The sequence below is a fragment of the Gymnogyps californianus genome, chromosome 3 (genome assembly GCF_018139145.2).
Source record: "Gymnogyps californianus isolate 813 chromosome 3, ASM1813914v2, whole genome shotgun sequence".
NCBI classification, from domain to species: domain Eukaryota; kingdom Metazoa; phylum Chordata; class Aves; order Accipitriformes; family Cathartidae; genus Gymnogyps; species Gymnogyps californianus.
In genome coordinates this window covers 107,416,127-107,442,314 of record NC_059473.1, presented here as the reverse complement: position 1 = coordinate 107,442,314, position 26,188 = coordinate 107,416,127, and the positions used below count along the sequence as shown (strand labels likewise).

The 26,188-nt window shown below is 39.2% G+C and overlaps 1 protein-coding gene across 4 annotated transcripts in view; it reads left to right on the top strand.

Annotated features, from left to right (window-relative positions):
- MYT1L (myelin transcription factor 1 like) overlaps positions 1-26,188 on the top strand; it is a 130,667-nt gene that overhangs the window by 84,065 nt on the left and 20,414 nt on the right. For all 4 annotated transcript variants that reach the window (XM_050893719.1, XM_050893718.1, XM_050893717.1 and 1 more), the window contains exons 14-16: positions 13,531-13,593; positions 18,468-18,551; positions 19,896-20,117. In XM_050893719.1, the coding sequence (XP_050749676.1) occupies positions 13,531-13,593; positions 18,468-18,551; positions 19,896-20,117 (369 nt within the window). The remainder of the gene's footprint in view (positions 1-13,530; positions 13,594-18,467; positions 18,552-19,895; positions 20,118-26,188) is intronic.

The window sequence follows — 26,188 nt, the reverse complement described above, 5'->3', positions numbered from 1 at the left end:
TAGCGATTTTTAAAAAATATTTTGTCAGAGTTTGAATACCAGATGTAAACATTCACTCTGAAAATAGAAAATTATGGTTCTTCTTCACCAGCCTGGAAAGAGAAAAGTATTAATCAATGTTTAGACGAGATCTGTATCAACACTAACCAAATGAATTAGAAATCAGAGTAAGGAGCCGTAAATAGATGCTCAGGGATATTTGGCTATAAGCGCACAAAACCAACAAGTGATTTTGGAAAAGAAGTGTATTGCTGTAAAAAATCAGAGGGAAACCTTTTTCTTGTAAAAATCATGTAAGGCAAAGTTGTTAGCCTCTCACTCAAGGCTGCTCTTCTAATTCTGCAGTGCATGAGAGCTCTGAGCCCTAAGGTATAATAGAGCATGAGCACTTTCCCTCTCTGCCTGCATTCCCGACCGTGAGCAAAGTGTTTCTGGGCGAGCGAGCTGTTTTCTACACTGCAGTATGCAGTCGCACAGTGCCATTGTGCGGCACAGCCATTTATCCCTGTTTGTAACCTCTGACCTCTCCAGCACTCTGCGCAGCTGTTTAGGAAACTATTCCTGCAGCTATTAGACTGCGAAGTTAAAGTGGCTCTTTCATGAAATGTTTACTGTATAAACCAAGCTTGCACTGCCTAATCTTATGGGAGTTGCAGAAGGGGAAATTGTACAAAAGCGTGGGCTTTCTGCCTTTGTTAACTTTAAGGAGAAAGTAAGGAGGGCCAAAGTAAGAAAAGACACCAGAGCATATCCCGTGACAATAAAAAGCACAATTCATTTTCAAGTGCTCTACTTAATGATACCTTGGAACATTCCTATGAAGCTGGAATTATTACTTAAGTGCTGTTCAATAGAGTCTCAGATTCCAGCATAAGAAGGAATAGTTTAGCTTGGAACAGTTTTAGTGGTCTTATCAGAGCTTCCTGCCCTCACTGAAGGGATGTCTCCTTTGTTCACATAATGTGCAAACTGCCTCATACAGTCTGACAGGTTAGGGTGAAATGGCACGAATTTCAGGTTATTGAATACCATACTAAAAGCTCCGTTGTTTCTTTTACTGCTACCCAGACAGCTGCAACATCCTTTCAGGAGGGACAGGAAACTCTGAAGCAGAGGCAGATGGATGCCCGGAGTAGAAACTGGGAGCATTATCTCAGGCACACAGTCGCTCTCACTGATCAGGATGTTTGGTGTGATCCACTTTATCTGCCTCACTGAGAATTTCTGAGCATTCATTAGCTCTGCAAACTGGACTTCAAAGTCATCATTTTCAATTGTTGAAAAGAACATATACAAATACAAAAGAAATATTTTGAATATATACAACTATACAAAGAAATTGGCTGATGGTTGAACTTGAACTATCAAGAAGGGACTGAAATCAAGTAGAATGATAGTGCTTGATCTTTCTGGAAATGAGCCTGTAAGGAAAGGTTGCATCTGTACTGCCAATAGGAGGCCAAACAGTATGCTCTCTGATACAGCTTTTAAGATGTATTACAGAATTATAAGGTCATGTAGGCAGGGACCTCCAAATGTTACCTAGTCCAAACTCCTGCTCAGACCAAGTCCAGTTGGAGCAGGTTGCTCAGGACCTTGTTCAGTCAAGTTTTGAGTATCTCTAAGGTTAGAGTTCCCACAACCTGTTCTAGTGTTTGACCAGCCTGATGGCAATTTTTTTTCATTTATAATGAAATGGACTTTCCTATGCTGAACCTTGTCCCCATTGCCTCTCATTCTTCAGCTGTGCAGCTCTGAGAAAACTTTTGCTATGCCTTCACCACACCGTCCCGTTAGGTATTCATAGACAGCAATAAGATTTCTTACAATTCTCTTCATAAGAATGAACAAGCCAGCCCTCTCAGCCTCGTATATCAAGTGCTCCAGGCCCATAACCATCCTGCAACGTCTTGCAGTATTGCGAACTTGCAGCTTAGCGTTAGTAGTTCTCAGAGCGCTGGGAAGAATACAAAAGACGTTGTATCCTCCTAAGTGTTACTTCATTAGGGCTCATTTGTCTGCCCACTGTCTACCATCTGAGACTACCTCAAGGCAGTAGGATGGAGTACTTGTAGGGGTGGGCATAGCTGTGGTCATGCCCAACCTGTCCTCCTTGCAGACAGGTTCATGACTAGACTCGTGTTAGGAATTTTTCCCTTCAGTAGTAATTAAGTCTTGCTTAACATTGCAGGCCTGAGGTAAATTAGGGCTCAAGTAAACAATGAGGTTATACTTAAAAGTCAGTGTAGATGGAGCATGAGTCTCAAGTCAGTCACATGAAAAATTAGAGCAAGTCTGAGAAGTTTTCAAAAATTAGTGTAAACTCACACAGAAAATCAACAACAAAACTGGATTTCCCTTAGCTCTACTGTTCATTAGCCTTCTTACTAGACCAGACTGCCTCTCACAGTCTGATATAATTCACACTCAGTATTTTCACATTTCCTCACTTGGGCTTCTGACAAATGTTTTTAGGCCTAGAGGGAAAAAGCTGCTTGTTTTCATGAAATGAAAACTGAAGGATTTTACTCTTTTGCTGTTGACTCTTCACCCCCAAAATAGAAAGTAGTATCTCTGCCTTATCTGTCTGGGAAAGTGAAACCCTTGAGAGTTTGCTCCCTTTGTCCAAATGTTATCCTGTCCCTGTTACTGGATGGCACGTGTTTTCAGATAGAAACACATACATTCAGAAGAGAATTAAAAGTCCGTCCAGTATAGGAACTTCATAGTACAATAGCACTTCTCAAGGTTGCTAACAGGCACAGTGCAGTGACTGCATATGGAACAAAACGTACCTCTCAGCCTTATGATGCAATTAGTCACCTAAACACATTTTACACCAAACTATTATGTTTACCTTATCTTACCTTTCTGAATGTGCATGGAAAATCATCTTTTTAATTGCTCTTTTGAATCAGGAGAGTAAGAAACAAGCTGTTAATAGTGAAGAAAATTCCAGCCCATTACATTTTCCGTCATTTGGATTATTTTAATGGGGGTTTTTTTTGCAAACATCTGAGCCCTCATGCTGCCCATGATGTATTTCCTAGATAACTCAGAGATGTTTACAATCCTATTCATTATGGCTTTGCCATAATGTTAGACTGAGAGGAATCTCATTAGAGGCAGGACTCCTGCTTCTTCCTTAATTATATAGGGCTAGAAATATTTTGTAGGCTTAGTCTTTCACACCAATACTAGATATGCTATTTTGAAAGAGGACATATAAATTGGACTTTCTTCATGCTTTTATTCTTTCCATCCTTCCCACTCAGCCTTTCCTTTCCCTCTTACATTTGATCCAACTGTCTCCTTTCCTGTGATCTTCTAGAGTCCTTCTCTTGAGCAAGTATTTGTGCATGCACAAGTTGAACAGTTCTGTTCAAATGAAAAAACAGATAAACAGAATAGCTAAGGAATGGCTAATGATGGGCTGTGCCCATTCTCTTCCCAACAACTTTAGTGGATTGTTAAGGCCACAGACTATATGAAAGCTGTTTATTTGTTTCCTCTGCTTTTAGCAATCCTAATCTGATAGCTTTTCTCAGCATTTCTTGGGGAGGTGCTGACCAGTTTGAGTATTCCAGATTCATAGATTTTGAAGTCATCCCAAACCTCCAGGGAACTCTCAGGAAGTGACAGATTCAAGGTCATACTGCTGTGCCCACCAGACCCTTTGGTAATTGCTTCACCTGGGAGAAGATATACGAACTACAAAAGAGCAGAGCATGGGAGAAGCAACAACATAGAGACAACAATTCAAGGATTATGCTATTGATAATTTTATGGTGTTCAAGGCAACCAGCAGGCTACTGACCATAATGTAAATCTCTTATCAGGGGAAACATTTCCCTACTTTAAAGAGTGCATTTTCACAGTATTTGGCCTAATTTTAATTTAATTTTGTGCTAAAACTTCCATTTACATCGTAAACAGCAAAGTTAGGCCAGTTGTATGAGCCTTTGAAGACACCTTTTAACTTGAGGAGTACCAAAATGCTATACCTGTGCTACTGTCTTCTGCTATACCAAAATGCTATACCAAGCTACTGCTTCTCTTGGACCCATTTTCACATACAGGGAGCAAGAGAAATCATGTCACTGGCTGTTCTGCAAACTCTGACTGGACCAACCTTGCTGTGCAGTGGCCGAGTGGCAGATACTCCTGAGAGGCTTAGTGGTTCCCATATTAATAGACCAACCAGGAATTAGGTCATTCGTCTTCAGAAACACATGCGTCTACACAAAAATACTGAAAAAAGCTCATGTGGGTTTTTTTTTTTGAGCACAGGCTTGCAGCAATGCTATTAGGAGACAGAGAACTCACCTGGCTTTGCTCCTAGTTGTAGGGCATGTTCTCTTAAGGCTATCTTCTCCTGCATTTTTCTCCGTGCCTCGATCATTTTATGTTATTTCTTCACTATAAAAATGAAGCTTTTTTTCAAAGGCTGAGGTGTTTGGAAATGAACATTTGAATTTGCATATGTTGGAACTGATTCATCCTTGGTGCCAGGAAGTGCTCTTTGCTGCGGGGAGGGGATCTGCAGCTGGCCGGTGCTGCCTCCAAGGCAGGCGATGCTGGCAGGAGAGAAAGCGTGGGCAAGGTGCCCAGGGAGAGAGCTGATTCACAGCTTCCCCCTGGCAGCTTCTGTGAACGGAGCACCCCCTGGGTAGTGCACAGAAGCTATTTCACATTAGGCACATACCATGCCTTTGGCAACTGGCACGTTAGGCAGTGTATGCTGGTGCTAGATGTGAGAACAGTGGGCAGCACGTCATGGCACTTGCTGCTGGGAAGCTGGGAAGTCCTGACTGCTAGCAGAACAGGCAGCATGCAGAGGTGGTAACTGAAGGCACAGGAATATTTTTTCTAAAGCAATATAATTAATTCAAATGCATCGTGTGTATCTGTGCATTCGAGTGCACAGCAATATTGTAAATGCCAGCAGGATGCATTTTAGTCTGTTTATAGGAAAATGGATTTCAGTGTAATTAAAAAACATATCATGTTCTTTCTCACCCCCACACAGTTCAAAAAATGCAGGAATGCAATACAGATAATACCAGCAGCTAAGGACAGAAAAATTGTACATGCAGAAGGTCAGGGCATTAATTAAATTTTACCTAAGGAGAAGAGTATGCAGTCAGCCGTCCCCAGTTTAGAACCATTCAATTGCTGGGGATTTCTGGAGGCAAAGAGAGAGACAGAGCAATCTCTCAGCAGAGATAGAAGAGACTGAAGTTACTCCATGAGGCCTCTGAGCCAAAATTATTTTAGTCTCATGCCTGGACTAGCTCCATAGGCCTGGCATCATTCCCTCATGGATAGAAAGACTGTACAATGAAAGTGGTAACAACAAATCCTTCCATTCTACAGTTCTTTCCAATCTCCAACCTGCACTTCTCCCAGTGTCTTCTGAGAGGGCTCAGTAATGTCCCACCAGGAGTGATCCTTGCCTGGATCCCCTGATCTCCTGCCCATTCCTGCTGGAACTGCACTGGATCCAATGCCAAAAAGCAACTGACAAGATAGAAGAAGATTTTTCTCAATTCACTCATTTGCCATTCCACCACAGATTTTTTTTGCTGGCTCTTGTTATTTCCTCAAATTCTCTTCCTTTATATCTGCTGTGGTTTTGGGTTTTAAGTTTTCCTATTACCTCCAATGAGGCCTGTCACGTCAGTACTATTCTGCTAAGTAAGAAATGTTAGCAGTATTTTACATATGAAAAAGTAATATTTAACGCTTTTGCTAAAACTAAATTTGTGTGATGAAGTACTCCTTCTAGTTAGCCTGAATACAGGGAAATAATTAACATATGAATCTAAATTTAACTTCTTTCTTATTTTTGGCTTACAATGCATCTTTATGAACCTTTGATATTTATAAGGGTCTGAATTGACATGCTTTTGTAGGTGTATTTGTGAGGATAGGTTTAGCCTTGAACATGAAACCATAGACTGAAGATCCACTGAAATATTCATTATCTGCATACCTGTCCCACAGAGTTTATGTTGCCTCTTGAACCAATTCAAATGAGCTTCAAATGAGCTCTGAATGCAATTTTCAGAAGTGCCCAGTGCTAGCCTGGTTCTGCTCCTTTTGAAGCCAGTCATAAAGCTTACAAGGACTCTAATGAAAATAAAAGAGTGCAAGATACTTAAAAAGACTCATTGTGTCTTGGCAGCCAAGAAATTCTATGTTAAGGTTTCACAACACACAGCGTTTTCTCCCCTGACACAAGGATGCAATGTGTACCCAGTCATCTCAGCAATGTGAGAGGACCACAAGCACTGCAGACTACGGGAAAGATAAAATCAGCTGGGAGAAAAGAACAGGAGGACAAGAAGAGTGATGAAAGAAGAGATAATGGAAAGAAACAACAAAGAGGAGGAAAGAAGAAAGAACTGTCGACTTCAAGGTTATTAGAGATCATGAAAGGAGGAAAGGATGAGGGAGGAACAGAGAATGAAGACATCAGCCAGAGGAGACAGAGAAAAAAGAAGCAAAAGGGAGAGAGAGAAAATTTAAAAGTGACAAGAACAGATAATGAGGAAGGAAAAGGATCTGGAAAAGGAAGGAGTAGCATTTGGAAGAGAAACGCTGGAGAGGAATACGGATGGAAAGCAAACCATGGGGCAAAAGCAAATGGAGGTTCTTGCTCCACTGTAGGAAAAGGATAACAGATTGAAAATAGGGAGAAAGAGGCATCAGGAAAGAAAATGGAAGGAGTAAAATAGAGTGAAGAAGTATGTAGATGTGCAGCTTCACTGAGGGAAATTAAGAGAAAATAAATCCATCCTAACAAAACAGTTTTTCATTGCAAATTCACAGATAGGTTGTGTAGGTAGAGGGTTTTTGCCTAGGCATCAAAAGAAAGTATCAACACTGTAGGAATTCAGAAGTCAAATGCTATGGCAAAAAAATAGACAATAAAAGACAACGGGGTAAAAGTGGAAAAGCATCTCTGTTCCTAATGGAATTAGAACAGACAACGGCTTTTCTTCTGTATCTTCATGAGGACAACGAAAGGATCAACAGTGTTCCCACTTCACATATTTAATTAGAGCTTGACGATCTACCAAAATACCTGGGACGGAAAATAAGATTTAGAGATTTACACATCCAGATTGCTTTCACAGAGCTGGCTAGAGCAGTAATGGCTGGGAGGCATTGTTCTGACTGCTCAGAAAGGTAAAGGCAAAGGCAAAATGAGTTGCTGGTTTCTGTCCCATTCCTGCTAAATAGGTGTTTTCATAACAATAACCACAACTCTGACTGTTACTGACACACCTGTGGCCAAAAAATCTCTGCTGAGGACCACACAGCTCTGTTTATGATCTGTTCTCACCCTGGAGTATTCCCTGCAGGTTAGTGGTGAGTGGCATAGGAAGGAACTGGCAGAAAACTTGTTCTCTCTTTTGGCCTCTTAAATAGTTAAAAAGGGGACTTGTTTGTCAAGAGCTACAAACCTGTTGTTTTTTGACAAGCACTCAAAGTCATAGAGGCATAGACATACAATAAACTTACCATACCTTACAGAAAACTCCATTTCTTAATTTGACAAAGCTTCTTCTCATCCCTTCCGTTTCTTGCCCACTCCCCTTTTTTTCTCCTTCCTCACATATTCAATTCAGGGAACTGCAAACACAATATCTTTCCAGGTTTACTTTTGTAACCTTTTGTTTCTGGACTACCTGACTAGAAACCGCCCCCCCCAATATTTTGTTTATGAGTCTACATGTAGTTTCAGAAGACATATGGCTTTATAGCTGCAAACAGAGCAGTGAATAAGAATCTCTACTTCTAGCCCATTTTCCTCTTCTGTGTAAAGTCATTTAGCCTCTCTATGCCCCAATTTTCCTCTGCCAAATTCTTCCCCTTTTCAAAGCAGTATTGTGAGATTTCATCCATTAATGTTTGTAAAATACTCTCAGATCTTCAGATAAAAGATAGAAATGCAAAGTATTATTGTGTCTGTCTTCCAGCCTCCCAACCTACAAATTCCATTCATGGTGATTCAGTCAAATAAAACAGAATCTCAAATACATGGAAACCACCAGACAATAAAAAATTCTACATTCTGCTATGAAGAAATCCCACAGGAAACAATTATATTTCTCTAGCCTTTCTGAACCTTCAACAGAAAATCACACCTCTACTATAGAGATTGACAGCATGGTCAAAATAAAACTATGGCAAAGATATAATTTTCTATTAAATCCCAGTTCTTTTGCAGTGTGGAACATTCTGAAGAACCATTCTGAATTTTTGCACAACTTACTGGTTTACTCCCCCGTTCAATTCGATTTTTCTTTTGGGTTGCTAGCTACATCTGCTTTAAATATTTAATTAGTAATTTATAGGATACATATTCTGTCTGGTAGACTATGTTATTTACATATGCGTTCATTTACTTACTCAAGGGAAGATTGGATCCACAACATAGTAGATACTAAAAGTGCTGTAAACTAAACAATAAAAGTAACATCAGTCTTTAGAGTTGATACACCAGCTTACTAATAACAGGTCATGAAAGGTATTTTGCAGCAACCCATTGCAACTGAATCCCAGTGTAGTTCAATGGGTCCTAGAAGGGATTACTATCTGATGGCTCTTGGCATGGCCAGTGTGAGAGAAATTAAGGGCTTAATTCAGTTCCATGGGAGCAAATTTCCTGAGCTCAAAAATAAAATGTCGAAGCAGTTTGCCATAATCAGAACTGGCAATGCTCTTCACCTTTATTAGTGACTGTTATTATTTCTTTATTTCTAGAGTGTCCACTGAGTGCTATTATTAATCCCCCAAGAGCAATAGCTAAAAAAAAGTACACAGATAACATACAAACCTGCCAATTCCTGCGAAAACTACAACCTAACTTAATAACGTGCCCTTTCCTTAGTGAAAACCAGGCTGTAGTGATAAGAGCAGTGAGGCTGAAAGTGTGCAGATGGAGAGGGCTTGGTGCAGGGCATAGAAGGAGGCAAGGGTGATTGAAGGGGCAAGAGACAGAGAGAAGAGAAGACGTTATATTGGTTACAGTTGCTAAAACTGTCTCTGATGATTAAGTTAAACATTATCACCCTACTTAGCGAAAAATGCAACCATGTGTTACAATGACCCGACTTTTGTTTGCGTGGTGTGCTGAATTTGGGCTTGTATTATTCTAGATCCAAGGTTTCCATTCGGATTTATACATATAAACTGGTCAAACCTTAAAGACAAGATTTGACTGAGATGGAAACAGAATTCACTGTGTTGATGAATCTCAACTGAGGGTTTCTGAGAGAGAGAAAGAGGGAGTCTGAGCTTGAGCCTGAGCCCACGTCTCAGCACAGGCTCTGAGCTGTGGTCAGGCTGTGTGCGCTGCAAAAGCTTCCATGAGCACTGCCTCCTCCCTAGGGAAATGCAATCCTTCTGGTTCCAAAAAGCTGCTGTCCTTTTGTGGTAAAATCTCTAAAAGGAAAAAAAAAAGCAAAGTGTTTTCATTATATTGCAGATTGCTATATCTTTTTTTTATCAGTATGTTTTAGAGATAATTTATGTTTTAAAATAAATTTTAAAAGTAAGTCAACCAAAGCTATACACAATAATGAAGACAAAACTACCTCCGTTCTGTCTTTGCATCTTTGTGTAACATCCTATTTGGTCTCATGCTAGTTGAGCTATAAGTCTAAATATGTAAGCTACATGTAAGCTTGTCTAGCTCCTGTAGACCTAGATAAAAGCCTAGGAATATAGGTTTAAATGTGGATCTTATTTGTAGTCTGCTATGCTGATGCGAGCTGTTTTTTTTTTTCTGAGCTGAACATGCAGCAAGACTTTGAACCATTGGCATTTGGAAAAACCCTCCCAGAGCCCATTTGGGCATTGCATCCATTTCCTCCCGAGTCGCAGGAACCTCCCTAAGTTCATTCAAGCTGTCAAAAGTCTTTTTTAATTGCTGCACACCTTCAGTCCTTTCCCCAGTGAAGAATGGGTAGTGGGGCTTAAGTATATTTGTCTCAGTTTGGCTCTCACCTTTTTTTCATTCCTGCTATTGAATCTAAGCCCAATACTGAATCCAGCTGCCACAGCTGTTGCTGTTCTGCTGCCTGTCCTGCTTTCTGCTTATGCTTATGTTCCCAAAAAACCTTCTCTGGGATGTTCTGTGAAATGAATGGGACATCAAGGCAGTGCTAACTTCATTCCCCTTCACTGACAAGCTCTTTCTTTTACTGGATGCTCTGAATTTGGGATAAGGTGCTAGTGTTACATGATCCGAACTTCACTGTTTACAGGGTGAGTTCCTTTTGTCACCTCACACTTTACAGTAATAAAGTATTTCCTTTGCTGCAATAAGCTATTATGTAGAGTCTACAAATGAGCTTTTGGTCCTGCCAAATTACATTCACTTTAAGTAAGTGAGGAAACTGTATATCTCTTTTTCCACTTACTCCGATACTCATTTTCAAAGGGTTTCACATCACTTGCCTCTTATAAGCACCTGTACATACATTTTTGTGGCATTGGTGCATGTACATATGATTGGTTAAGTCAAATATGTATAGGTAGTAGTTGATAGTAAAGTATAGGGTATATGCAAGTCCTATGTATGATCAGGCATTCTGAAAATACAGACTCACAATTCCAATGGTACAAGGACTTGTAGTTGTCTCCTTATCTAATCTGCTTAGGATGGCAAATAAATATTGTAATAACTTTATAGTTGAAACAGACTGCTGTATATCTGCATCCTGTATTTCACAGTGGTTATAAGCAATTCCCGTAGAACGGAAACAGCAGTAAATAGAAATGTTCCAGAGTTTTAAAATGTTCTTACCAACTGCACTAAACTCTCATTTCATCTGTTACATTTAGGTCAATATAAGCTTATGAGACTTGAAAACAAATATTATAGTGCCAAAATCAAAATCTGAAAGGTCTTTTTAAAATCCTTGCCTACATAAAAAATCTCTGCTGGTTTAATCAAAAGTATGATTTTAAACTGATGTGAACTGTACAGAGCCCTTTGTGAAGATTCTCAGTTCAATTTACAGCAGGATGATTTCTTCTTTAGCTTCAGTTGCTTAAGATTTTTTTTTAAATGACACAGAAATAAGCTAGTTTTTAAATTGTGTAAGACTGTCCAAACGGTGGAGGTGTAATGGTCTAATTTTAAGACTGATTGATTGGATATACTGGTGCATCTTATAAATCCTGTTTGTTAAGACACTATTAATCATGCCTGCCTGTAGCAAAAGTCTTAGAAAAGATGAGAAAAACCATTGTTCAGTTTTGATAATAGCTTATTCTCAAAAGGATTGAAAAGTCTGCAGAGGAAAATGGTGGCTTCAAATAGCATGGGTTCATAAATGAATCCTTGTAGTACCTGAGACAGACTGCAGAGGAACAGTCTCATGGCTCCTTGTTCTCCTTTATTCATTTAAATGCCATGGACATTTACAGCCAAAGTTTAGTCAATTCCTTTAATTAATTCTTATTCCTGTATCTTTTGATTCAGCTTCTTTAGAGGCTTCAGTCAGGCTTCAGTGATGCAGCTGGTCTTGGTGGAAGTAGGAAATAGGCACTGTAGATCACTGAAGATACCTAGCATTAAAGAAACATGTGAAGCAAGAGATTGTCTCTCTGCAGATCTCAAAACATTTGCCAAAAAATAAAAATAAAATTAATAGTGAGAACATCTATTTCAATATGAAGTATTTAAAATATAAGACCCTTTATATAAGATGTCCTAACCATTTATTTTTTAACTTAAAGAAATAGCCAAAGTTTGTGCTAGCCATGTGCAACCACAGCAAAGAATGAATGGTAAGGGCCATACAGACTGAGCTACAATTTCTTCACCAAGGACCATATTTTTACCTAATTTGTGTCAGAAGAAACTATGCAAAAATTAGGCTTTTTATCTTTCTACAAGCAGAAAGATTGATGTGTGATGTCAACCTGTATATTGGTCTTTAAGATACTAAGAGTCACTGTAACACTCATACCTTCTAGTCAAGATCATGGTCTTATACTTGGTCCTGTGCAAAGACGTAAAGCAAGAGAAAAGAATTGTCTTTAAGGATGTTGTTTAGACTTCTTGTCCAAAGCACACAGGCTGTTGTTATATAGAAGAGAAACTTCCATGACATAGTGAACCCCAGAGGTTTTACCAGCTTACATTCTGGAAGTGCTGCCATATTTTAATGTTTTCTATAGAATAACTGAACTCGTCCAGATGAAAACCACATGAGAACTCCAGTTCTCATGAGAAATTCCAGTTTAATTTATCTCTTTCAAGGTTGCATTAATCATGTTTGAAGTTTGGCCCTGCTGAGCTCCTCAGAAGTAGGTACTGCTTACTAGTTTTAAAGAGCTAAAATTCAGCTTAATGGAATGTGACAGCCCCATTGCACTGAATTCTGGGTTGCTTAATTCCTGATTTTAAGAAACTTTCAAGTCTCTGCAGAAACCTTTGTGAAACAAAAGTTTACCAGTATGGACCAACTTTGAGGAAAGCACACGTGTAACTAAAGGGTGAAAGCCAAAGTCTGCATGAACTCTGGATTCAAATAGTGAAAGAATTCAATGTTATGGAAATCTGATGTTTCAGAATGCAACATCTGAATTTGTGCGCATGCTTTTTTGAATTTGAATGCTTTCTTCAAATGAAGCTTTAAAGCATGGCTAAAATTCAAAACTCAGGCTCAAGAAAAGTGACTTTTTGGAATTCATGTAGCATTCATCTGTTCAGTAAAATGAATATAAATTAATTCTTCCTTTGTCTTTTCTGTGATTTAGTGTAGCAGTTCAAATACCAGCTAATGATTTTACTTAGCATTATAATTTAGCTTATTCTGTGGTGATCGCAATCATCTTTGCAAGGTAGAAAAGACCATCCATTTTCTTTGATGACTCTAATGTTGTTCCACTATTAGAAATTCCACTGATGGCTGTATCAGTGACTTTCTGTCTGGTGCTGTAGCTTGGTGTTTGGGAGTGTTTGGGCAGGTTACCATTTCTCTGCAAGAGGCCAGCATTACTTCCCTGTCTATACATTTCCTTTTCCTTAGACATTTCCTTCGTTTCATGGAGAGGTGGAGGGGTCTCTCCATGGTGCAACCTCATGACACTGTGGAGTGGGATTAGAGCAATAGCTCTGATGCAAAACAAAACGGCTCACTGTAATCTTAGCCATTACCTAAGCATACACCATGGGGATATTCCATTTGCTGTCAACCCTACTCACTCCTGGTGGTGCAGGGATGTCAGGCTGCTGCTGGAAATCTCCACTAACCTGCCGATACTAGAGATATCCAGAAAGCGTTTGAGTGGGCAGGTGAGGAGTAGCAAAGAAAAACATTTTATGAATGAAAAAGTATGTTTGTCCCCAGTATGGAATTAAGCTCAGGTTTAGCAATGGCTAGAGGTCCCCAGGGCTGGCACCTGCGGAAACAAGGACTGAGCCAATGAATATTTTTTAATGGGCAGTTATATCTTTCCTGTCAGTAACACTGCTCTATATCTCTTCCATTATTATTCTAGGTGTCCCACCCCTGGGTGTGATGGCTCTGGGCATATTACTGGAAATTATGCTTCACATCGAAGGTATGTAAAGGGAAGGTTTTGTTCTTTAAATAAAACAAATGAAGGGCTAGAAGGGACCTCAACAGACCTCTCTTCCCTCTCTCAATACTGAAGTAGAATTGAGAGCTGTACATAGAGATGGGTTGGTCTAACTCATTCTATTTATCACCAATGAATAACATTTCTCAGCTTCAGCATGGCTCACTACCCAAATAGGTAGGAAGATTTTTGCTAATACCTAGCGAAATCTTTGTAGAAAATGAATCCAGTTTTTCTACCTTCTGTGTTAGCCCAGGGAAGCAATTCAACATTCATAAGTTTCTGCTGCTTTACATTCTGAATGGCTTAACTCTTCTCCTCACAATCTTGCCTTTTCTGGACTCAAATCCTATTCATGAATTTTTTTCCCCGCAAATTATCTTTCCTGATTGTTCCTGTCAGTCTCTTCCAGGCTCCCTCCGTATTTCTTGAAATGCAAAATTGGACCCAGTTCTTTACGTCCCCTCCCAGCTGAAGCCTTACCAGCTTTAATCAGAGGGAAAAAGTACCTCTTTTATCTAATACGCACCAGTCTTGTTAGTACATTTCAGAATAAAGCTTGGCTTGTTTTTAAATCGCAACACATTGTACATAACTATGTCAAGCCAGAAGAATGGAAAGAGAAATTTATGGATGAAAACTGTTACCTTAACTGCCTAAACTATAACTGTGATCCTTATCAAGGGCCAAAGAAAGCTTCACATTTACTAATTAGGGTATTGTTGGTAACCCCAAAATCAATTACGGTGGTACCACTGTAGAGGTAATGTTATGAATGCTGTGTAATTAGCAATTCTCCTGTGGCTATTTGAGAACTATAAATCAGTAGAGAAGAGCTGCACTGTATTTTGTAAATAGTTATCCACTGTTTAATCAAAGAATAATAGTGTAGCCCACCTCTCTTTTGTTAGTAAAGGCTCTTTACTCCCATGCATAGTAGTACTGTTGAGTCTGGATATTTGCTTGCTTCACCAAGTCCCTGTAGTTTTACAATTGGCTATAACTAGTCAATACACAAATTCCCAGTTTAAATGTATTCCCAGTAAAAGCAACAAACAGTTTAAAGTCAAAACATAAATAAGATGGAGATTGGGAATGTGCCATACCCTTCAATGCTGTAAAAATGAAAGATCACAATAATAATTTCTGTAATGCACAGTTAAACATCAAAAGTACAGATAACATTATAAAGGAGAAGATGTAAACATTTTAAAAGCGCTTACGTGATGTAGGAGATTAAATCACACTTCCAAAGGGATTTAAGGTCAAATTTAGAACTACATTTAGCTATATGTGGATTTATCAGCTCACACTTCTACCAGCACTATGCTTGGTGTAACTATGCCCCAACTTTGCTATTGCAGGAAGCTGTTTATGTATTTGGTCATCTATTTAACCAGAAACAGGCAGGACAGTGAAGATGCAGAAGGCAAAGTGTAACAAACAAGAAACCTAAAAGCTGGCAAGGTTAGCAGGGGAGAATCACTGCATGTCAGCTCATTTTTTAAACCCTTTCCCTGGGCATTGTCTCCTGGACACTGTAGGACCGGACCATGAGCTGGATGGTGTTACCTACTTTCGTCTATGAATTCTTACGTTCTTGTATTTTTGCAGATGAGTGCTGGACCAAGTTTTCATTTGATTCTGCAGCCTACTCAGTACACGTAAAGATATAAAAAGTAATTCTGCAAAACTAAGTGATCTGGAATTTGTCCAGTCCATTGGGATTTAACATATTCAACCTTTTGAAATGCCACCATGTCTGTATTGACCACATAACTCCTTCGTTTCCCTTCCAAAAGGCCTCTGGCAGCCCCAGGTCCTTAGCTGCCTGCGGGCACAGGGGCACTGACACTGAAGGAGTAATGTCTTTGCTTAAAACCACCGATGTCCTCAGGAGACCTGTCACATTTACACAGAGCCAGCCCCACACTGTTCAGGTCATGATATCTGTTGAGGCCATTTCTGAGGTGATGAGGCTGGCAAAATGCACTCTGTAAAAGGGCAGCAAACCAGTAGCCTACATCTGGAGCTGTTAAGTATGAAAGACCCCACAGCATGTTCACAGTTAAGCTTTCTAATTCCCACACTGAAAATTAGCATTTACCTCTGCTTGCATCTGAGTTAGCATTTTTGTTTGTATTTGATACCATCACTTACAACCCTTCCAGTTTCAAAAGGAAAGGAATGACAAACTTCCCTCCTAAATGGCTGCCAAGATGCCTAGGTATCATCTGTATTTAAAATGGCTGCTCAACAGCAAGCACACATGAAGGCAGATTTAACTCTGCCATAACTCTCTGCAGTTCCACACACCCATTCAATGTATGCAAGAAGTTATATCAGCATATACCGGTGCTGAATTTCCCTTGTTGTCTTTCATCTTCATATATAAGGAATTAAACTGATACAAAAATGAAGTAATATGTTTACTTTGTAATAGCTTTTGGTTATTATAGGTTAAAAAAAATTAAAGCAAAGGCTCATCCTTGACATATGTTTTCTTGGTGAATCTGCTGTCAGAGGAAAAATGAATTAATCATAACCTCAGAAGCTGTCTGTTGGAAATGTCTGTTTAGAGGACCTGAAAGGTCTTAGAATTTTCTAATAAATCATAGTGCCAGTATAGAAAGATCTATTGCAAAAAGATGATGCACCAAAATACCAATAAGTAGGTGATAATTAAATTGGTTTAATATGTAGACAGCATTAAATCATTAGTCAAGGCAGAAATTCTTCATTCAGATTTTGTTATGAAAATGTCATCATCTACAAGCATACCCATCTGTACACCTACTAAAAAAAGTATTGCTTTCTGAGGCATTTCTATTAACTATTTAGTTTTCAGATGCAAAACCTGATTATTCTCACACAGCGCGTACGACTAGTCTCACAGATAAGCTAGGGATATCTGTAACTCCTGTCCTCTCCCCTGCACTTTCTGCAGTCCAGGTTGTATGGGGAGCAATGAACCCATCTGTTCCCAAACTGCTCCCTTGCCCCAGAGCCTGCTTCCTCTTATTCTAAATCCCTCAGACTCTGTTCCTCCTGCCTCTGTCTCCTTACAGATTATGATACTATTATTTTCAAAGAAAACTATTTTTAAGTGGCACAGGCTTTCTGAGGTTTAGTTTGTACACAGGGAACTATGGTACTTTGGTGTGCACTATGCAAGTTGGAATAAACAGCAGCTTGCTTTAAAAAGGAAAATGGTCAGCTGCATTTAAACTAGAAAATGAAATGGGCTGAGAGCACAGGTCCAAGCATCAGAGTGCAGATGCCTACACTATTAAATTGTTAGCATGTCCCCTGGCATGGTACTGACCCTGGGCCACTGAAACTCTCCCAGGCAATTGTCAGCTATGATTTGGGGCTCAGCATGGGTCCAGATCATTCTCTATAAGCAATATGGGTGTAGCTGTCCTGCTTTACAGAGACAGAGAGTTTAGCTGTACAGATGTGAGCTTGCTGGTCTTGGGTCAAAACAGCAGTTCTAGGTCCCTTCTGTTTACCACTGTAGATGTAGCCATGCCATCTCACTAAGAGTTGCTAGGTAATACACTATGTCCAATACCTTGTGCTAACATTCCTCCCTTTCTTTAATTGACTTATTTATGACTTTGCATCATGTAAACTCTATTTTTGTCTATTTTTCATTTACCAACACAGAATTCTGTCTGTGACTGCATGACCCTTTTCTCTGCTTGTTCCTCCCAGTCCTTGCTGGTCTTGACAAGATGAAATAACTGAAAATTTTGCTACCACTGTTTCTGTCTCTTCTTCCTGAAGACAGGACCTACTATACAACACTGAAGTACCTTTTGTCATGCTGAAAACAAAAATTTAATCTTCTATTTTGTTTCTTTCTCTATGGAAATTTTTCTTTGGTGACACTACTTTGTCTCTCACCTCAATACTTTTGAAGGTGGTGTTCTACTGATGGATTTCTTTTTTAATTTTGATATGTTAAGATGGAAATAACATTTAAATAGAGGACAAAGCATGATTTTTTGATAGACATACTTGTGTCCTCAGGTAGCAACTACTTAAAAAAATCTTTAAATATCTATTGAAGTTATTGTCAAGTCTACTAAATGGTTTGTATAATGAATTCTTCATATGCAAAGGGAAAGCTGAGCTTATAAAATCTTGGAATAGATACATCTTTTTCCATCTTGTGTAGTTAAAAACAACATTCTCAGTGTCTAGTTAAATGTAACATTGCTTAGCCTAACATGTAACTTTGTCTCTACCAAATCTTTTTGTCTGAGTGAGTTCTAAGCACTTAAACTCTTTCTCAGGAAGGCATTGTACAGCTCTGAGCTCTGCCATGTTTTTATACCACAGTTCTATAGGATTCTTACATAAGGATTGAGAAGGTTTGATAGCGTTTCTAATGTGCTCCCTAGAGAAATCTTTAGTCCTACCAAGAGATCCAAAGACTCCTGGGTTTTGAGCCTATTCTTCCCTCCCTCTCAGACATACAGAGGACGTAATGTCTCTCAGCCCTGAACACTGGCTTCTATTCCTTTTAAAGCTGTCGCTGCTGCTGCTGAGTCAGCTGGAGGGATTATTAGGGAGAGAGTTTAAGAGCTGCTTTCCCTGGCTCCTCGGGGACTGCCTGTGCGTGTGGTCTGCACAGAGCCTGCAGTCCTGTCCTGCATCACAAACTGAGATACGCGGATTCCCCCTCGTGGTTGCATGCTGCAGCTCTCCTCCTTTAAACCACTTGAGCTTTGATTTTGGAAACTGGATGGAATTACCTATTCTGCCAGTTTTTCAGATAGAAAGTGTATCCCTTGTAAACTGTACTCAAGAATGAGAAACTGCATTTTAAAATGTTTTCTTTCACTCAGTCTTTCAGGCTGTCCGCGAGCAAAGAAAAGTGGAATCAGGATAGCACAAAGCAAGGAAGACAAAGAAGACCAAGAGCCAATTAGGTGAGAACAAATATTGTCAAAGGGCCTTCATGTGTTTTATAAGGTCAAATATATCTTCAGCTTTTTATTAAGGCATGAATGTTATTGTGTGATAGTTATCCAAGAGCAGATGGCCACATTCATTTCTGTGAGTTAACTGCAAATCAAGGATCTGTGCTGATTTATTCAGCAAAGGATACAATATTCAGCCAAGGATACAATCTTCTATAATTTAGAAACAGTTTTAAATATGTGTTTCACATGAAATTAAAAAATTACCTAGATCTTTATCTCCTAAAAACCACTTAAACGTGTTTGCATACTATAGACAAACCATACATGCTAAATAAATTAGTTACAGGAATAGAGAATTGGGTATTTATATGAGATTGCTGCAACAAATCTGATTGTTTATGCAGTTTGCAAGGGGAACAAATGCCTACCTATAGGTCTTAGTTTCTTCTTGCAAGGTGTTCTGATATCAGTGGCCGCTGAACTCGGTGGATTTAGTGACTGCTTAGACCATTCAGGACTGGATCCTCAATGAAGAGTTGCAGCAATATTTTAGTGTAGGACAAACACTGAAGTAACCAGCCTTGTTTTGACATATGTTATGTAGCAGCATACTGACAAAACATTATTTTCTTTAAACATTTCACTTTGTAGATTCTAACCTGTTCCTTCTAACACCAGTTATTTGTTTTTTAGAAGTATGCAGGGCAAATGTATGGGGGAATTCCCAAGTAAGGAAAACCATCAGATGAATATGGAGCTGCCTTCATTGATCTCTCTAGGCTGTAGCACATTGTTATAATCTCTCCTATTAAGAGAGTGGTTAAAGGTGCTCAGCATTTCTGATGAGGTGCTATGATCACTTCATACCTAACTGTTTATACCTAACATTTTCATGACTTCAGACAAGTGTTCTTTAGATTCCATACACATAAATAAAATGTACCAAGGATTATACTAAGTAGGATTTTATGCTTATAGAGTTTTTATGGGCAATTTCCCTGCTGAGTGGAGCTCAGTAGCCAAAATTTCAATTCCATTGTGATATTTACTGTAATGAACACCTGCAATTCAAATATATATCTCAGTCCTTCTGTTGCAGTTGCACAATATCAATAGCTGTGACTTCATCTACTGGCTAGCCTCCTTACAGTTTATAGAACATATTTTTTTTCATATTAGCAAAGTTCTGCTTGTAATTTTACCCAGTAAAGGGTATCGTGACTATTTTTAAGACCACAGTGCGTGATTGTTCTTTTCTTTTCATGTCGGGTTTATTTTGACTTTGTTGTAGAGGCTACCAGGTATATGATGGCAAGACAATAAAGTTTATCTCATCTATCTGCTATCCAGATGTCCAGTTCCTGGTTGTGATGGTCAGGGTCATATAACTGGAAAATATGCATCCCATCGCAGTGCGTCAGGGTGTCCTCTAGCTGCCAAAAGGCAAAAGGATGGGTACCTAAATGGCTCACAGTTCTCTTGGAAGTCAGTGAAGACGGAAGGAATGTCATGTCCAACCCCAGGATGTGATGGCTCAGGACACGTCAGTGGTAGTTTTCTTACTCATCGTAGGTGAGTAACTATGGCTTATATTTTTCACTTACGCTTATTATTTGACTTAGATTAGCAAGATTTGAAATACAGCTTTTTGTAATGGCATTTCTCTGTTCCTTTTGAATTTCATTATTACTTTGAAAAATAATCTTCCTATATATATTTGTAGATAACTGGAAATCAAGACATGCGATTTTTTTGATGCAAGTCCTTGCAGATAGAGACCTGAATCTGAATCCATAATACACAGAAAATTTTAGGCAAAAAAGTGTGCATGACAATAACTGTAAATCTGCTACTGCTTTATTGAGTGACTCTGGAAAAATTACCTTAGGATAGACTTTGACACATCTGAATCCTCCTGATTTTCAGAAATGTCGAACACATTGTTGACTCCCAAACATCAGAGCATGGACCTAAAGAATTTAAGGAACCAGTTCCATAAAAACGAAGTACTTCTTTTATTCATTTGGTAATGAAAATGGTTGCTAAAAACAATAAATGTAGAATACAGCAGATGAATTAAAACTAATGGAATACAAATATTTGACAAAAGAAATGCAAAACCCAACTTAGCAAAAGTTAGCAAAACTTAGCAAAAACAAGAGAACTTCAATGATGACATTTTTCATAGCTTTTAAGAGATTAAGGAAGAGAAAGTGGCCAGTCTATTAGGGATAAATGTTGCTGCCATTTTAGATATTAGGTTATGAGGAAGTAAGGGTGTTCTTGGAGCTTTGGGTGGGAATCTCAGCCTGAACATGACTATAATGCCAGACCAAATTTCTTATTATATAATCACTAACATAAAACTCTATTACTTCAAATATGTCAAGCCGATGTGCCTAATTTGTCACCCTTCTCCAGGCAGACCTCAGTTGAACTTCTGTACCTTTTAGTTAACTAACCAACCTGATCCTGTTTTGTAGTCAGTTCTAGATATAGAGGTGAAAAGTGTACTTCTTCTTCCTCCCTTGCCTGTAACTATTTCCTTTGATTATTTCTTTGACAATCCTTTATAGCTTAACTCAAAAGCCTTACCCTTACTCCAACCTCTCCAGACTTCGTGCACATAGTTCCTTTGTTGTTTAGGTTCAGAGCTGTTTTTCTACTCAGCGTTTGTATGGTACCTACCATGAAGGGATTCTGGTCCATGACCTGAGGTGCTACCTAAGTGGTCAAATGTATTACACAGCCTGCAGCTCCCATAGGCTTTAGGGAGTGACAGATGCAAAAGCCCTGACCATTTGTGAAGATGTCCACATGTGGATTTAAGTTTTTGACTTTCAGTAAAATATCAGAATTAGTGTTCATGTTTCAGTTTAGCTTTCTTCATAATGGTGTAACATTTATTTAACTCATAGAAATCTGTCATTAAAATTTTGAAATTATTTTACCTTTAGTTGAAAGATACAATATAATTACTGAGAGATTGCTTTCAAGGAGTATTTACGTAGTATTTACATTTTCAAGGAGAAAATTCTTGTAACAAGAATAACTAACTTCTAAAAGGAATGTACTGATACTAAATTTAACTGTTCTTCAAAATTAAGGGGCAAATGGTACCTAGAGATTTTTTTTTAATAGGAGTTTTCATTAAAAAAATAGAATAAAATTTAAATTATTTTTTTTTGCAATGGAAAAACCTAAATATGACATTTATCCACATAGCAGCCATGTGCTTTCTTGAGTACCATTATCTTAAGTAGAAACTGAGACATGTAAAAGTCTTACCTTATAATACCAGTTTTGGGGCAAAAAGGTCCATTGTTAGAGGAGAACACCAGAAGATGAAAGGTTGTTTAAAAAGACTGACTGAAGTAGACTGATGTTACTTAATTGTCTTGATGTAACAAAGCGCCGATATTCTGAGTTGTTGTGAGAAAGTTTAACAATTTCTTGAAGCTTCCATAAGCTATGGCAATATTAATAACAAGCCATATTATTTTAAAAATATGATTAATTCTTGTAGAATTCTTAAGATGCTGTTAAAAGGTCTTAGTTTATTTGCTCACACAAAGAAAAGCACTTGGAGTCATTTTACATGCCTTAGGATAATTTACGTGGCCTCCAGCTGTTGCTCAGAAAGGTAGGTCCAGTGTCACATTTATCAGCCTTGATGATATATCTTCTCAAATGGCATTTCATGCCTGGTTATGGACAACTGAATCAAACTCTGCACATAGGATTGAACTTCAGAACAATTCACCTACTTTAAGAATCTGCTTGTAGGTGAACAAGATGCATTTACTCCTCTTCCAGTGAATGGAGTCAGTGGATCCTGGAGAGCTGTTCACTTCACTCGGTGAAGTAGACATCTGCCTTTAATCAGAGTTGTACCCTAAACGTCACTGAGTGCGTCAATGGGGAGTGGGATTCCCCTGCCTAGAAATAGGTACTTTATGCCATTTGAAGTGTTCATAGGGCATGCAAGATGGCCATACTGGGCTGGCAAAAATTACTGAAGGTTTGTGAGACACTCCCATTCTTTGATGATGACAGCTGAGAGCTGAACGTGCTTCACAGGGGATCTGGAAGGGTGCTAGCCTTGTTAAATGAATGGGCCCCAGTGCTCCAGAGCTCCGTGGCAGCTTTGACAAATAGTTCACATGCAGACACTTAAACCTAGGTGTCCTAATCTGGAGTTCAGTCCCACCTAAATTACAGACTATGCATTTCCTTACCTAAGGATGAAATATTCCCTCACTTTTAGTGTATCCATTTTAATAGGCTGTGGTCTCATCTTATACCTCTAACAACATTTTGCTATACAGCTATGGCTGTAAATCTCAAATGCCACCTTCTGAAGAGAAGCAATGCTATGACAGTTACACACTGAGACCAGGCTTATGTACAGTCTTTTGCAGGTATAGCTGTGTTCAGCATGCGTGGGAAGAAAGCAGGGCTATGACCATTAATTGAGTCAGTAAAAGCTCCTAGGGAAGTAGTAGTTAAAAGTCTTCATCTTTGCCAGTATAGCTCGCTTCTCTCCTAATAGGTGATTTTTCTTCCCCAGTACAAGTATTTTTCTATCAGCAGACTTCTTTGAGCATATATATTAATTGCATGTGTAGTTGTCCTTAATCTGTTATTTGAGATTTTTATATTCTGCCATTTGTAGATAGCTGTTAATATGGTATTATCCAAGCGGCTGTAATACTCTGGAAACTGAAACAGCAGACTGGCTTTTGAAAATGATATCAACTGTTCAATTAATTTAAAAAAAAAGTATATATATATGTATTGAGTTTTTGAGGCAAACATTTCTTAGAGTTGCTGTTGCACCTTGTACACATGGTATCATTCCACTGATATCAATGGACCCTGGAGATGATTCACAAGGGCTGGTAAATTAGTACTTAGTTAAAAACCTGCTCCAACTGGTATCACGTAGTCTGGAATTTAAATATACGCATATTTGTACATACATGCTTCTGAAGCAGAAATAAGTAGTTGATGGAAAAAGTCACAAATTTCAGTACATTTTGAATCCTACCCTATGAACAAAGGCACCAACAAAGGTTTCTGTTTTTTTAAAGTTTGCCATGCCTGTCTGCAGAAATTCCTATGAATAGTTTTATTTTCTCAAGGAGTTTGCATAGGAAAAAATGGCAACAGAGGGTTATCAGGAGGGACTTGAAGCATAGGATTAAGAGTGCTATGCTTCAAAAAGGAGCCTGTGCTAGCAGGAGAGGCCAGTGTGAAATTAGGTGACCTGTCAGCAATGTGAAAATGAATTGGAAGGCATGTAAGCATGGATTCAGTAGATAGGTACATGAAATAGGTTATAAGGAAATGTAAATTGGTTATTATACTGTAGCTTTCCAGTTTGGTTCTTGAACAGGCCCTTACATCCTCATGTTTGATTTAAGAAGATTTTTTGGGACGGCATCATTTCTAATACTGTGATCAGTGGAGACTTTCTCAGAATATACTTGGATTTAGCAACCCTGCTCCTTAGCACAGAAGGGGAAATGTGCTTGTGCTGACTTCAGTGGAAATTACATGCGGAAACGCCTTTTCAGATCTAAAACAATATTCTTGCTCCCATCTCCTGCCCACTTTTATTTAAACCAGTGTTCACCCATTTCAAACACAGTAATGTAGCTTTTAAATTCCCTTTACTATGGAAAACTATTATGGTTTAACCCCAGCAGGGAGCTCAGCCCCACACAGCCACTCGCTCACTCACTCCCAGCAAGATGGAGGAGAGAATCGGAGGGTAAAAGTGAGAAAACTCATGGGTCGAGACAAAGACAGTTTAATAAGTAAAGCAAAAGCCACACACGCAAGCAAAGCAAAGCAAGGAATTCATTCACTACTTCCCATCGTCAGGCAGGTGTTCAGCCATCTCCAGGAAAGCAGGGCTCCATCACGCGTAACGGTTACTTGGGAAGACAAACACCATCACTCTGAATGTCTCCCCTTCCTCCATCTTCCCCCAGCTTTTAATGCTGAGCATGACTTCATATGGTATGGGATATCCCTTTGGGTCAGTTAGGGTCAGCTGTCCCGGCTGTGCACCCCCAGCCTGCTCGCTGGTGGGGCAGCATGAGAAACAGAAAAGGCCTTGGTGCTGTGTAAGCACTGCTCAGCAATACCAAAAACATCCCTGTATTATCAACACTGTTTCCAGCACAAATGCAAAACACAGCCCCATACCAACTACTATGAAGAAACTAACTCTATCCCAGCCAAAACCAGTACAAAAACATATGCTAGTAGAGATATAATATACAAGAGATGATCAAATTATAAGTTTTTTCCCCATTTATAAGCTAATGCTAAATAGAGATGAAAATGTGGAGGAAGGGAATTTTTCTTTAGTGTACCTGTATCCTCCCTGAGGACAGTGGGACCCCAAGATCCATAAACAAGTTTATAGAATAGGATTTGTATTTGAGCAGCAAGGGCATGCCACTGTGTTTGCAAAATGTCTAGATGTGCTGGGAAGAAGTAATGGACATCATCCAGTGTCTTTTCCCTTCTGAAGGAATGTATGTAGAAATTGTGAGGTGGTTATGGGAAATGTTTACATACGACAGTTATGGGCTATCCACTGTATGCATAGGAAGGCTTAGTTAATGGTAAGGCTGTCAGAAAGCCTGCAGGAAGGGAATAGCAGTGCACTCAGTTCAGCCATCGCCTCACGTGCACGAAGGAGCACTGCCAGTGTTGTTTCCTCCAAAAATTCTAGGCTGGTCACAGCTCTCTGAGCTGCACAGCTGCATTGCTAAGCTTGTGTCATGGTTTAACCCCAGCCAGCAACTAAGCACCACGCAACCGCTTGCTCACTCCTCCCCCCTCCCAGTGGGATGGGGAGAAGAACTGGAAAAAAAGTAAAACTCATGAGTTGAGATAAGAACAGTTTAGTAACCAAAATAAAATATAATAATAACAATAATAATAATAATAATAATAATTGTAATGAAAAGGAATATAACAAAAAGAGAGAGAAATAAAACCCAAGAAAAGACAAGTGGTGCACAATGCAATTGCTCACCACCTGCTGACAGATGCCCCAGCAGCGATCCACCCCTCCCAGCCAACCCCCCCAGTTTACATACTGAGCATGACATTCCATGGTATGGAATACCCCTTTGGCTAGTTTGGGTCAGCTGTCCTGGCTATGCTCCCTCCCAGCTTCTTGCACACCTGCTTGCTGGCAGAGCATGGGAGACTGAAAAATCCTGAACTTAAGATAAGCGCTACTTAGAAACAACTAAAACATCAGTGTGTTATCAACATTATTCTCACACTAAATCCAAAACACAGCACTGTACCAGCTACTAGGAAGAAAATTAACTCTATCCCAGCCGAAACCAGGACAGCCTGGGAACAGGCAGAATAGCAAAAGATGAAAAGATAAAAAGATAAAAACTCAAGACAGGAGCTGCCCTCTGCAGCTGCTTGCTAGAAGCAGGCAGATACCAACACTCACGCAGATCCTCAGAGAACCTCTGAGCTCCCAAACACTCAAAGCATTCAGGAGTTGACAAATGTGAGGAAAGAAGGATGGAGATGCAGATTTTCATGTGCAGATCCTTTTTCTCATGAAATATGCTTTGCTAGAAATAGATATTGTCTAA